General features: G+C 49.0%; 1 protein-coding gene across 1 annotated transcript in view; it reads right to left on the bottom strand.

Moving 5' to 3' along the window:
- Positions 1–13,236, bottom strand: part of PCOLCE2 (procollagen C-endopeptidase enhancer 2) — a 50,453-nt gene that overhangs the window by 29,128 nt on the left and 8,089 nt on the right. Inside the window, exons 3-4 of the mRNA XM_029076309.1 lie at positions 4,432–4,687; positions 4–128 (exon numbers count right to left, since the gene is read on the bottom strand). Of these exons, the coding sequence (XP_028932142.1) occupies positions 4–128; positions 4,432–4,687 (381 nt within the window). The remainder of the gene's footprint in view (positions 1–3; positions 129–4,431; positions 4,688–13,236) is intronic.

The following is a 13,236-nucleotide window of genomic DNA, read 5'->3' as shown; positions in this document are numbered from 1 at the left end:
CACCTGATTCTTGGGGGCTACGATGTGCCACAAGCAAGAGACCCCCGCGGGGTAATCTCGATCCGGCCAGTTAGGGGTTTTCAGGGAGCCTGTAGGTTTGTCTAGTCTCCCTCCACAATACTGGTCTCCTACAAGAAAATGCAGAATAGAGCCCAAATGACTTTTTTATAATGGTATTTCCTAAGTGCCAGTCACTGTACTAAGCACTGGGGTCGATTACAAGACGATCAGGTTGGACAAAGTCCCTGTCCCACATAGGCATCACAGTCTTAATCCCCATTTTACAGATGAGGTAACTGAGGCACAGAGAAGTGAAGTGACTTGTCCAGGCTCACACAGCAGACAAGTGGTGGAGCTCTATCACTTCGCAGGATAGATTCCCCCAAGTGAATGAAGTCACGATGAGGATGACCCAATTATCTGGGGACTTTGTATCCACCCTAAAACCACACAAAACATTCAAGCAAGGGCCAATTTTTCGGGCTGTTATTTTCCTGCTGTGGGCTGGGTGGGCTGAGGCTCACTAAGTAATGGCTTCTGCCCCATTCCCTCCTTCCCCGTCCCCCATTCATTCAATAGTATTTATTGAGCGCTTACTATGTGCAGAGCACTGTACTAAGCGCTTGCGGTCTGTCTGATGCTGGTCTCAAACACCCGGGGCAGAGCGAGGAGTCTGCAAACGCCCCGGGATGCGAGAGCTCCTGGAATGGAGACTGTTCAGGAGCCAATTGCATCCTGGATCTCCTTCAGCCTCTCAAATCTGGATGTTGTCTGGAGATTGGGAGTTCCCCATGACTCCGTTTTCTCCCCGGACTGCCGTTCCAGGCAGGACCAGTGGGACGGCCACTGAGTCCACTTTCACTGCTGAGGGGGAGGGTGGAGCCGGGTGGAGGAAACTAAAATTTGGAAATTTTCACCAATTGTTCCCAATTAGTCTCACAGCTAATGGAAACATTAGAGATGTTATGCGCCCCAGTTGCTTTCCTTTCGGACTCACTGTGACTCATTTTCACCAAGAGGAGAACATCATATTCTGACACATTGGTTTACCCTGGGCTAGAAAACTCAAGGGGTCGTTTCCACAGCTTTGGAAAGCTCATCAGGAGGAAACGTATTTTGTTCTGAATTTTTTTTTAATGATATTTGTGCTGGGGTGTATACAAGTTACTTAGGTTGTACACAGTCCCTGTCCAACATGGGGCTCACCGCCTTAATCCCCATTTTGGACAGGTAAGGTATCTGAGGCGTAGAGCAGTTGGTAACAGTGCTTACTACTGTTTGATATCATTTCAGTGCTTACTACTGTACTAAGCACTGGGTAGATACAAGTTAATCAGGTTGGACATGTACCACGTGGGGCTCACAGTCTTAATCCCCATCTCACAAATGACAAAGAGACAAGAGAAAGAAGTTAAGTGACTTGACCATGGTTACACAGCAGAGAAGTGGCAGTGTTGGGCCTAGAACCCAGGTCCTTTTGACTCCTAGGTCCATGCTCTAACCACTAGAAAAGACTGCCATTTGCTCTAATACCAACATGGGCCTCCCCAGGGCACACACCTCTAATGCTTCCAAATGGAAAATTAAACTTTTCAGAGTGACACTTATGGGTTTTCAGATCAACACTCTCACCAAATTTGAAAATAAGTCATCCATATCCAATTTTGACTTTGTGATCCCATTTAAGGACATCGCCATCAGAAGAACTATGTGATGTCCTGACTTAGGTGGCCCATCACTTGCTCAGCCACCTCCATCCCATTACTCTAACCTGATTCTAATTGCCCCCTAAGGCCTGTGACAATAATAATACAACTAATTGTGGCATTTGTTAAGTGTTTACTATGTGCCAAGCACTTGGGTGAATACAAGCAAAATGGGTTGGACACAGTCCCTGTCTTTCCCACATGGAGCTCACAGTCTTAATTCCTATTTTCAGACAAGGTAACTGAGACACAGAGAAGTTAAGTGTTTTGTCTAAGGTTCCTCAGCAGACAAGTGGCAGAGCCGGAATTAGACAACAGATCCCTCATTCAATGGTATGAGAAGCAGTGTAGTGGAGTGGATAGAGCATGGGCCTAGGAGTCAGAAGGTCATGGGTTCTTATCCCGGCTCCACCACTTGTTTGCTATGTGACCTTGTGAAAATCATTTCACTTCTCTGGGCTTCAGTTATCTCATCTGTAAATGTGGGTTAAAGCTGTGAGCCCCATGTGGGTCAGTGACTGTGTCCAACCTGATTGTCTTGTATCTATCCCAGCGCTTAGAACAATACTTGGTATGTAGTAAGTGCTTAACAAATGCCATAATTATTATTTACTGAGTGTTTACTGAGTACAGAGCACTGTACTAAGTGCTTGGGAGAGTACAACAGAATTAGCAGAAACTTTCCCTGCGCATAAAGAGCTTATAGTCTAAAAACAATATTAATAACAACTGTGGCATTTGTTAAGTACTTACTAAGTGCTAGGCACTGTTCTAAGCACTAGGGTGGATACAGGCAAATCAGGATAGACATAGTCCCTGTCCCACGTGGGGGTCACCATCTTAATCCCCATTTTACAGATGAGGGAACTGAGGCATAGAGAAGTGACTTGCCCAAGGCCACACAGCAGACAAGTGTCAGAATCAGGATTAGAATCCATGTCTTTCTGACTCCCAGGCCTGTACTCTATCCTCTAGACCATACTGCTTCAGTGTACAAGGTTTTTCTAGTGTGACATGTTTCCCCATCTGCTGAAGACCCATTTTCCACAAACATTCCTGCACACAGCCAGGGGGTTTGCACAAACCCTCACTTCCGCAGAGACTCACCCATATGTAGACTCATAGGCGATAGTCAGACAGACACAGACTCACCGATCCTTACTTCCTCTCAGAGAGGAAAGGCAGGAATGCTTGTGGCTCAGTAGGAGGAATGACCCGGAGCCATTCCTGGGCTCCCTCAGGGATGGCAGAAAGCTGCCAGGGACCACAGACTTTCCTACCCCCAGTTCCCCAATTTTTTTAAAATGGTACTTGTTAAGCACTTATTATGGCCAGGCAGTTTACTAAGCACTTGGGTAGACACAAATTAATCAGGTTGGACACAGTCCATATCACATGGGGCTCACAGTCTTAATTTCCATTTCGCCGATGAGCTAACTGAGGCACAGAGAAGTGAAGTCACTTGCCCAAGTTCACCCATAAACAAGTGGCAGAACCGGAATTAGAAACCAGGTCCTCTGACTCCCAGGCTCGTGCTATAATCAGTCAATTGTATTTATTGAGTATTTAACCACTAGACCACGTCGCTTCTCCCGATTTAATTTCCCTTTGGCAGTTGGCAAACCCAGGCTACTTTGTGCAGGCGGGGAGGGGGTATATAAGCAGCATTGACCCCAGGCTGGGCTGGAAGAAGTTTTTCTTCCCTCTGGGGTGTCGCTGAAGTTGGACTGTCAGCTGTCTGATGCCAACGCCAGTCCTGGGAAGGGAGCAAGGGCCCAGAGAGAGGTGAGATCCAGGTTTAAACTGATGGTTGAGTGCCAGAGCTAAAATGGAGGGAGGGGTGAAGTCATCTTAATCAGTCAGTCATTCAGTTAATCGTATTTACTGAGTGCTTACAGTATGCAGAATAATAATAATAATGATACTTATTAATCGCTTGCTATATGTCACACACTCTTCTAAGCGCTGGGGTGTATACAAGTTACTCAGGTTGTACACAGTCCCTGTCCAACATGGGGCTCACCGCCTTAATCCCCATTTTGGACAGGTAAGGTATCTGAGGCGTAGAGCAGTTGGCAACTTGCCCAAGGTCACCCAGCTGATACGTGGCAAAGCCGGGATTAGAGCCCAGGTCCTTCTGACTCCCAGGCCCGGGCTCTATCCATAATCCACACTGCTTCCCCAGAGTGCTGTAGTAAGCACTTGGGAGAGTACAATCTAATAATAATAATCTTGGTATTTGTTAAGCGCTTACTATGTGCAGAGCACTGTTCTAAGCACTGGGGTAGATACAGGGTAATCAGCTTGTCCCATGTGAGGCTCACAGTTAATCCCTATTTTACAGATGAGGGAACTGAGGCCCAGAGAAGTGAAATGACTCGCCCACAGTCACACAGCTGACAAGTGGCAGAGGTGGGATTCAAACCCATGACCTCTGACTCCCAAGCTCGGGCTCTTTCCACTGAGCCATGCTGCTTCTCATAGACACATTCCCCGCCCATGACGAACTTACAGTCTGGAGGGTTCTCGGTTCTGGAACATCAAAGACACTCTTCTGGAGCAGCGTCTTCATCCACAGGTTCCAAACGTTGAACGGCATGGCTAGCCCAACCGAGCGTAGGCGACATTCATCCCACCAAGTCGTGAGTGGCCCAGAGAGCAACCCAACCTGCCCATCCCCCCACCCACCAGCCCCTTGGCGCTGGGCAAGGGCCAGGGAAGGTACCTCTCCGGTCCGGTTCTGCGGCGGAGAACATGGCCATGAATCCACTCCCGGCCGTGTTGGCGTCCGAAATCATCTGCACCAGCATCTTGTTGGTACTGGACACCAGTGCGCCGGGCCTGAACGTGCCGCAGAAGCGGCCGATGCGCTGCCCGTTGGCGTGGCCGTTGTACACGTCCACGAAGTCATAGCGGCACAGGTTGTCACTCTCCAGGTCGATGAAGCGGAAGGAAAGGACGACGACTTTCCCCTCAGGAACCTGCGGAGAGGCAAGGGGAGAGAAGGGGACAGACACACTGAGGTTCCAAGACCGGGCACCCACTCTCAGCCTCCCGCACTCCCCCTGCCCCCTTGAGCCCCTCCCCGCTCCTGACCAGAAGGGCAGCGCAGGGCCATCCCACTGTTTCCTTCCTTTGGACCCCAGTAATAATAATAATAATAACTGTACTTGCTAAGTGCTTATTATGTGCCAGGCACTGTACCAAGCACTGGGGTAGATACAAGCAAATCGGATTCGACAAGGTCCCTGTCCCATGTGGGGCTCACAGTCTCAATCCCCATTTTACAGATGAGGTAACAAGCCCAGAGAAGTGAAGTGACTTGCTCGAGGTCACGCATCGGACTCACCACCTAGGACACACACTCGATCTCATCATCTCTAACCACTGCACAAACTCCAGCCTCACCAACTCTGAAACCCCTCTCTCTGACCACAACCTTCTCACCTGTCTCCTCTCCCACGCTCCTCCTCCCCATAGATCTCTAACTACTCCATTCATCTTTCATTCATTCAATCCATGCAATCGTAATTATTGAGCGCTAACCATGGGCAGAGCACTGTATTAAGCGCATGGAAAGAACGATTCGGCAACAGATAGAGACAATCCCTACCCAACAACGGGCTCACAATCTAGAAGAGGGACACAGAAAACAAAACAGAACAAATAGTCAGGCATCAATAACATCAAAATAGATAAATAGAATTATAGATATATACACATCATTAATAAAATAAATAGAATAATAAATTTGTACAAATATATACAAGTGCTGTGGGGTGGAGATGGGGGTAGAGCAGAGGTAGAGTAGGGGCAATGGGGAGGCGAGGAGGAGTAGAGGAAAAGGGGGGCTCAGTCTGGGAAGGCCTCCACAGAAAACTCTGCTCTCTCGACCCCATCCATCCTCTTGACCCCATTCATCTCTCTCAGTGCCTAGCCTCCATACCCATTCTACCCCCTCTTGATGACCAAAGAGACGTTTTCGACACCACCCTCTCAACTCAACTCGCTCAGTCCCCTATCCCTTCGTCACTCTCATACTACTAACCCGTAGCCCTGGCTCACGTGCATTATCCACCTATTTCGCTCTTGTGCGCTCTCAAACTACTAACCCATAGCCCCGGCTCACCTGCATTATCCACCTATTTCGCTCTTGTGCTTGAGCTGCAGAGATCTCCTGGCGGAAATCTAAATATCAAGCCGACCTTCTCCACTTCAAGTTTATCCTTTCTTGCTTTAACTCTGCCCTCTCCTTTGCCCTGAAAAATTATTTCTCTTCTTTTATTGACACCCATGCCAATCGCCCTCGCCAGTTGTTCCAGACTTCTAATTCCCTCCTCAGGCCCCCTGCCCCTCCACCTCCCCCATTCCTTGCCCCCAGTGATCTGGCCATCTACTTTATTAAGAAAATTAACACCATCAGGCGTGAGCTCCCTAAATTTACCCCTCCTCCTCCTCAGTCCCCCACCCCTCCTCCAGAGCCCTTCTTTAACTTTCCCATCTTTCCCAAGCAGTATCTCCAGAGATGATCTCCTGACTCCTCTCAAGTGCCACCCGCCCACATGAGCATCAGACCCTACTCCTTCACACCTTATAAAAACTCTCACCCCTCCCCTCCTTCACTAGCCTAACTACCATCTTCAACTGTTCACTCTCCAATGGCTTCTTCCCTGCTGCCTCGTCTCCCTCATCCTAAAAAATCCCTCCCTTGATCCCACAGCTCCCTCCTACCTTTCCTCTCCAAACTCCTTGAGCGAGTCATCTACACCCACTGTCTCATATTCCTCTCCTCCAATTCTCTCCTGGACCCGCTCCGATCTGGCTTCTATCCCCTTCACTCTACTGAAACCACTCTCTCGAAGGTCACCAATGATCTCCTTTTGCCAAATCCAATGGCTCCTACTCCATCCTAATCCTCCTTGACCTCTCAGCTGCCTTTGACACTGTGGACCATCCCCTTCTCCTGGATACGCTAGCTAACCTCGACTTTACTGACTCTGTCCTCTCCTGGTTCAACTCATCTCTCTGGCCATTCATTCTCAGTCTTCCTCGCGGGTCCCTCCTCTCCCTCTCACCCCCTAACTGTAGGGGTCCCTCAAGGTTCCTTCTTTTCTCCATCTACTTCCATTCCCTTGGAGAACTCACTCACTCCCACGGCTTCAACTACCATCACTATGCAGATGACACCCAAATCTACATCTCCTCCCCAATCTCTCTCCGTCTCTCCATGCTCGCATCACCTCCTGGCTTCAAGACATCTTTACCTGGATGTCCTCCCGTCGCCTCAAACTTAACATGTCTGAAACAGAGCTCTTTATCTTCCCACCCAAACCCTGTCCTCTCTCGGACTTTCCTGTCACTGTAGAAGGCACCGCCATCCTTCCCGCCACACAAGCCTGTAACCTTGGCATTGTCACTGACTCCGTTCTCTCATTCAACCCACATATCCGACAGGATTGGGTGATGGATTGTATTTGTGGGTTGAATGATCCATCACCCAGTCCTGTCGGTCCCACCTTCACAACATCGCTAAAATCCGCCCTTTCCTTTCCATCCAAACTGCTACCATGTTATCCTATCCTGATTACTGCATCATCCTCCTTTCTGACCTCCCAAACCTCCTGCCTCTCTCCACCCCAGTCCATACCTCACCCCGCTGCCCAGATGATCTTTCCACAGAAATGTTCAGGACATGTCACCCCCTTCCTCAAAAATCTCCAGTGGTCGCCTATCCACCTCTGTATCAAACAAAAAATCCTCACCATTTGCTTTAAAACTCTCCATCACCTTGCCCCCTCTTACTTCATCTCACTTCTCTCCTACAACTTAGCCTGCAAACTTTACTCCTCAGGTGCTAACCTTTTCACTGTGCCTCCATTTTACCTATCTTGCCACTATCCACTGACCCGTGTCATACCTCTGGCCTGGAACGACCCCTCATCCTCAAATCTGCCAGACAATTCCTCCCCCTCTCTCTCCCCCCGTCACTTCGAAGTCTTACTAAAGGCACATCTCCCCCAGGAGGCCTTCCCAGACTAAACCCCACTTTTCCTCATCTCTCCCTTCTGCGTCGCCCTGACTTGCTCCCTCTGCTCTTCCCCCTTGTCCTGCCCCACAGCACTTATGTATTTATCTGTAATTTTATTTATGTTGATATCTGTTTCTTTGTATTGATGTCTATCTCCCCGCCTCTAGACTTGTGTGCTTGTTGTGGGCAGGGATTGTCTCTCTTTATTGCTGTATTATATTTTCCCAAGCGCTTAGTACAAGTACTCTGCACACAGTAAGCGCTCAATAAATATGACTGACTGAATGAATGAATGAACACGATTGATTGAATGAATGAAAGTGGTGGACCCGGGAACAGAACCCATCATCTCCTGACTGACTCCCAGACCCGTGCTCTATCCACTATCCCATGTTGCTTCTCCAACCATGGTGACGAACATCTCCCCTCCTTGGCCCCTGCATTCCCAGGAGGCTCAGAGACCACCTAACTCCTTGTGGACAAGGGAACACACCTGCTCCCTCTGTTGTATTGTACTCCCCCAAGCGCTGAGTACATTAAATATCACTGACTGATCGATCAAGGGAATCCCGGAGGCCCAGAGGGGTGGCCTGGGATGGGACGCCTCACCATCTCCAAGACTCCCGGTGTCCCTCCTCTCGGCCTTGCCCACTGGGGCTCTTTGGGAAATCCATCTCCCCTCCCAGACCACCCCTCTGGGCCTCTGGGGAGCGAGCTTGCCCCATCTGCATGGGGCCAGCCGGGTGCCTCGCAGATGCGCCAACGTGAGGGGACCAAACACTGAGGGAGAGTTGCCAGTTCAGTCAGTAAGCCAGTCAGTCAGTCGTATTTATTGAGCACTTATTGTGTGCAGAGCACTGTATTAAGTGCTTAGAAGAGTACAGTATAACAATTAACGGACACATTCCCTGCCCACAAACAGCTCACAGCCTAGGGAGGAAAGACAGATATTAATACAAATGAGTAAGCCACAGCCAAGTCCACACTGTCTATATGGCCTCAGACTGCCCTGAGCCTGGCCAGAAGGGGAAGGGGAGATCAGTAGACTGATCAGATAATAGCTCTCCCCCACTTCAAAACCTTATTGAAGACACGTCTCCTCCAAGAAGTGTTCCCTGACTAAGCCCTCCTCTCTTCTCTCATTCCCTTCCGCACCGTTCTGACTTGCTCCTTCATTCATCCTCCCTTCCATCCCCACAGCACATAGGTATTTATCTGTAATTTATTTATTTACTTATATTAAGGTCTGTCTCCTCCTCTAAGCTGTGTGCTTGTTGTGGGCAGAAATGTGTCTTTTGTTATACTGTACTCTCCCAAGTGATTATTACAGTGCTTTGCTCATAGTAAGCACTCAGTAAATATGATTGAATAAATGAATGAATGAATGGACTCCCCAGGGCGGGGCGTGGTGGACTGTTGGATGTCCCTCAAGCATTTGTGGCTGTTTCTCCAGGCAGGTATCAGCCCCGACCCAGTACCTTCATAAGCATCACCTGTCCCTCACCCAGCCAGACTGAGGATGCTCTTTCTCGCTGGCCTCATTCTTTCATTCAATCGTATTGATTGAGCCCTCACTGTGTGCAGAGCACGCAGCGTGGCGCAGTGGAAAGAGCACGGGCTTTGGAGTCAGGGCTCATGAGTTCGAATCCAGGCTCTGCCACTTGTCAGCTGTGTGACTGTGGGCAAGTCACTTAACTTCTCTGTGCCTCAGTTCCCTCATCTGTAAAATGGGGATTAAGACTGTGAGCCCCGCGTGGGACAACCTGATTCCCCTGTGTTTACCCCAGCGCTTAGAACAGTGCTCTGCACATAGTAAGCGCTTAACAAATACCAACATTATTATTATTATTACTGAGCGCTCGGGAGCGTCCAATATAACAATAAACAGAACATCCCCTGCCTGCTATGAGCTTACAGTCTAGAGGGGTATCGGCCGGCTCCGGGAGAAGCCAGGGGCTCAGAACCCAGGGTTCCGATCCCACGAACCAACCACCTCTTGCAGCCTTGCGATGCAGGGCCGGTAGCAGGAAGCCCGAGCCGCTCTTTAGCGGGAGGGCAGCGATGTGAAACCACCCAACAGACCCCAGGCGGCAAAGCCTCGGGAGAATGTCGCAGACCCGCATGGGAGGACGGTGGAAAGCCACTTTATGTTTCCTGGGTGGCTGCTGTGTGTGTGAGTATATGCTTGTGGAGAGAACATTATCTTCTGCTTCTGTTTTCCTGATATTTCCTCACCAGGCTCTGGACGGGGACCAAAGCCTCAGGCTTAAACTATGTCCTTACTCGACTCTGCCATTCTTGGGCTCAGTCACTGTCCTGGGGAAAATCTCCCTAATTTCCCTGGCATGGGCTCGGGTGGAGGTCAGAAACTCCATTTCCAGCCTCTGAGCCCCCGCACCAGAATGCACAGAACTTGGGTCCAAGCTGACCCAACACAGGGAACCACTTTCCTCCAGGAGACCCTGAAATAATAATAACAATAAAGTAATAATAATATTTGTTAAGCACTCGGTTAAGCACTGTACTAAGTACTGGGGACAATCAGGTTGAACGCAGTCCCCATCCCACGAGGAATTCACAAACTAAGTTGGGGGGAGAACGGGTATTTAATCCTCATTTCACAGAGGAGGAAACTGGGAAGAGCACAGGCCTGGGAGTCAGAGGACCTGGGTTCCAATCCCAGCTCCACCCCATGCTGCCGTATGACCTTGGGCAAATCACTTAACTTCTCTGGGCCTCAGTTATCTCATCTGTAAAAGAGGGATTCAATATCTATTCTCCCTCTTACTTAGACAGACCTGATGATCTTGTATCTTCCCCAAGGCTAAGAACAATGCTTAACACACAGTAGTATTATTATTATTATTTTTACCACTATTACTGATTGATTGAATGGCATTTATTAAGCACTTTGTGCAGAGCACTGAACTAAGCACTTAGGAGTGTACAATACAATGGTGTTGGTAGACGTGACCCCTACCCTCAAGGAACTTAATCTAGTGAGAGACAGACACTAAATTACAGGTAGGGGAAGTAACAGAGTCAGTCAGTCAATCGTATTCATTCAGTGCTACTGTGTGCAGAGCACTGTAGTAAGCACTTGGGAGAGAACAACATAACTGACACATTCCCTGCCCACAGAGAGCTTACAGTCTAGAGGAGTATAAGGATATGTCCTGGTGCGAGAGGAGAGAAATTCCCTAAGTGCTCCCTTTCACTCTTGGCTTTTTGCAGACCCAAGGAATGACATTATTAGTAATAATTATTATTAGTAGTAGTATTATGATACAATGGTACTTACTAAGCATTTGCTATGTGCCAAGCTCTGTTTTAAGCTCTAGGATAGATACAAGTTAATCAGGTCGGACACATGGGGCTCACAGTCTTAATTCCCATTTTACGGATGAGGTAACTGAGGGCCATGAAGTGAAGTGACTTACCCGAGGTCTCTCAGCAAACATGTGGTGGAACTGGGATTGGAACCCGGGTCCTTCTGACTCCACATTGTTTTTCACTAACATGCAGGAAAAATTAATTAATCATGTTCCCTGTCCACAGTGAGTTTATAGCCTAGAGGTCTGGTCATGTTTCCCAGAGCCACATAATTCAAAGCCTCAGACTCTCATGCTTCCACAGTCTTACAACATTCCATCTTCTTGGGCCATTTTATTGCCTAAAATCACATTTTCTTGGGACATTTTATTGTCTTGGCCTTCCTGGATCTACACCCAGCTCAACATGCTGTCTGGCCCAGCCCCTGTTCTCCAAGCAGCTCCCAGACCAAGATCGCAAAGACCTTCGCTAACCCAGGAAAATTGGCAGCATCAGGTGGTTAGTTTTGCAGCAGTAAAGTCTAGGTCTCCATAAGTCAGAAGTCAGAATCTCCTCACTGTTGGCTTTAAAGCGGTCAATCACCTTGCCCTCTCCTACCTCACCTCTCTACTCTCCAACTACAACCTAGCCCGCACTCCTCGCTCCTCTAATGCCAAACAAAAACTCCTCACTCTAGGCTTCGAGGCTCTCCATCACCTTGCCCCTTCCTACCTCTCCTCCCTTCTCTCTTTCTACCACCCACCCCGCACGCTCCGCTCTTCTGCCACCCACCTCCTCATCGTCCCTCGGTCTCACCCATCCCGCCGTCGACCCCCGGGCCACGTCCTCCCGCGGTCCCGGAACGCCCTCCCTCCTCACCTCCGCCAAACTGATTCTCTTCCCCTCTTCAAAACCCTACTTAAAACTCACCTCCTCCAAGAGGCCTTCCCAGACTGAGCTCCTCTTCTCCCTCTACTCCCTCTGCCACCCCCCTTTTACCTCTCCGCAGCTAAACCCTCTTTTTCCCCTTTTCCCTCTGCTCCTCCACCTCTCCCTTCCCATCCCCACAGCACTGTACTCGTCCGCTCAACTGTATATATTTCCATTACCCTATTTATTTTGTTAATGAATTGTACATCGCCTTGATTCTATTTAGTTGCCATCGGTTTTTACGAGATGTTCTTCCCCTCGGCTCTATTTATTGCCATTGTTCTCGTCTGTCCGTCTCCCCCGATTAGACCGTAAGCCCATCAAACGGCAGGGACTGTCTCTATCTGTTGCCGACTTGTTCATCCCAAGCGCTTAGTACAGTGCTCTGCACATAGTAAGCGCTCAATAAATACTATTGAATGAATTAATGAAACTTCTCACCGTAGGTCAATCTCATCTAGCTCTCAGCCGACCTCTCGCCCTCACCTTGCCTCTGGGCCGGAATGTCCTCCTTCTTCATATCTGACAGACAATTACCCTCCCCCTGTTTCAAAGCCTTATGGAAAGTACATCTCCTCCAAGAGGTCTTCCCTGACTAAGCCTCACTTTTCCTCATCTCCCACTCCTTTCTGTGTGGACCTGACTTGCTCCCTTTGCTCTTCCCCCTTCCAGCCCCAAAGCACATATGTACATATCTATAATTTATTTATTTATATTAATGTCTGTCTCCCCCTCTAGACTGTCAGCTCACTGTGGTCAGGGAATGTATCTGTTAATTATCTTGTACTCTCCCAAACACTTAGTACAGTGCTCTGCACACTGTAAGCGCTCAATGAATACAACTGACTGATTGACATGTTCTCGGTTTAACGGGGCCGAAGCCAGAATACGACGGGGGCCGAGACAGGAGCAAGACAGAAGTCAGGGCAGGGGCAGAAGCTGAGGTCCAGTCACTCAGAACCTTCAACTCCTCCACCTTAGCCCAAGGGTCCCGTTCCATCCCTGGAGCTAACTCAACTCCCTCACATTGCTGCCAGGGGGACCCCAAACTCAGGCTTGGGGAAACCAATTCTGATAAGAAATTCTCATCTTCACCCAGTCGGTGGCCATTTCTGCTGCCAGTTGATCTCTGGAGCTGGATGTCCAAGGTCATTCAGAACTCTCCTTGACCATGTTTCGAGAGCCTGCCCTTTGCCTGTGGGTTACTATCAGAACACACTGGCTTCTTCTGCTCTGTTTCAATTCCCTAAAGCTCCCAGA

The sequence above is a fragment of the Ornithorhynchus anatinus genome, chromosome 1 (assembly GCF_004115215.2).
Source record: "Ornithorhynchus anatinus isolate Pmale09 chromosome 1, mOrnAna1.pri.v4, whole genome shotgun sequence".
In the NCBI taxonomy this organism is placed as follows: domain Eukaryota; kingdom Metazoa; phylum Chordata; class Mammalia; order Monotremata; family Ornithorhynchidae; genus Ornithorhynchus; species Ornithorhynchus anatinus.
The sequence above is the reverse complement of the archived record's forward strand: the minus strand, read 5'-3'. Positions and strand labels throughout refer to the sequence as shown.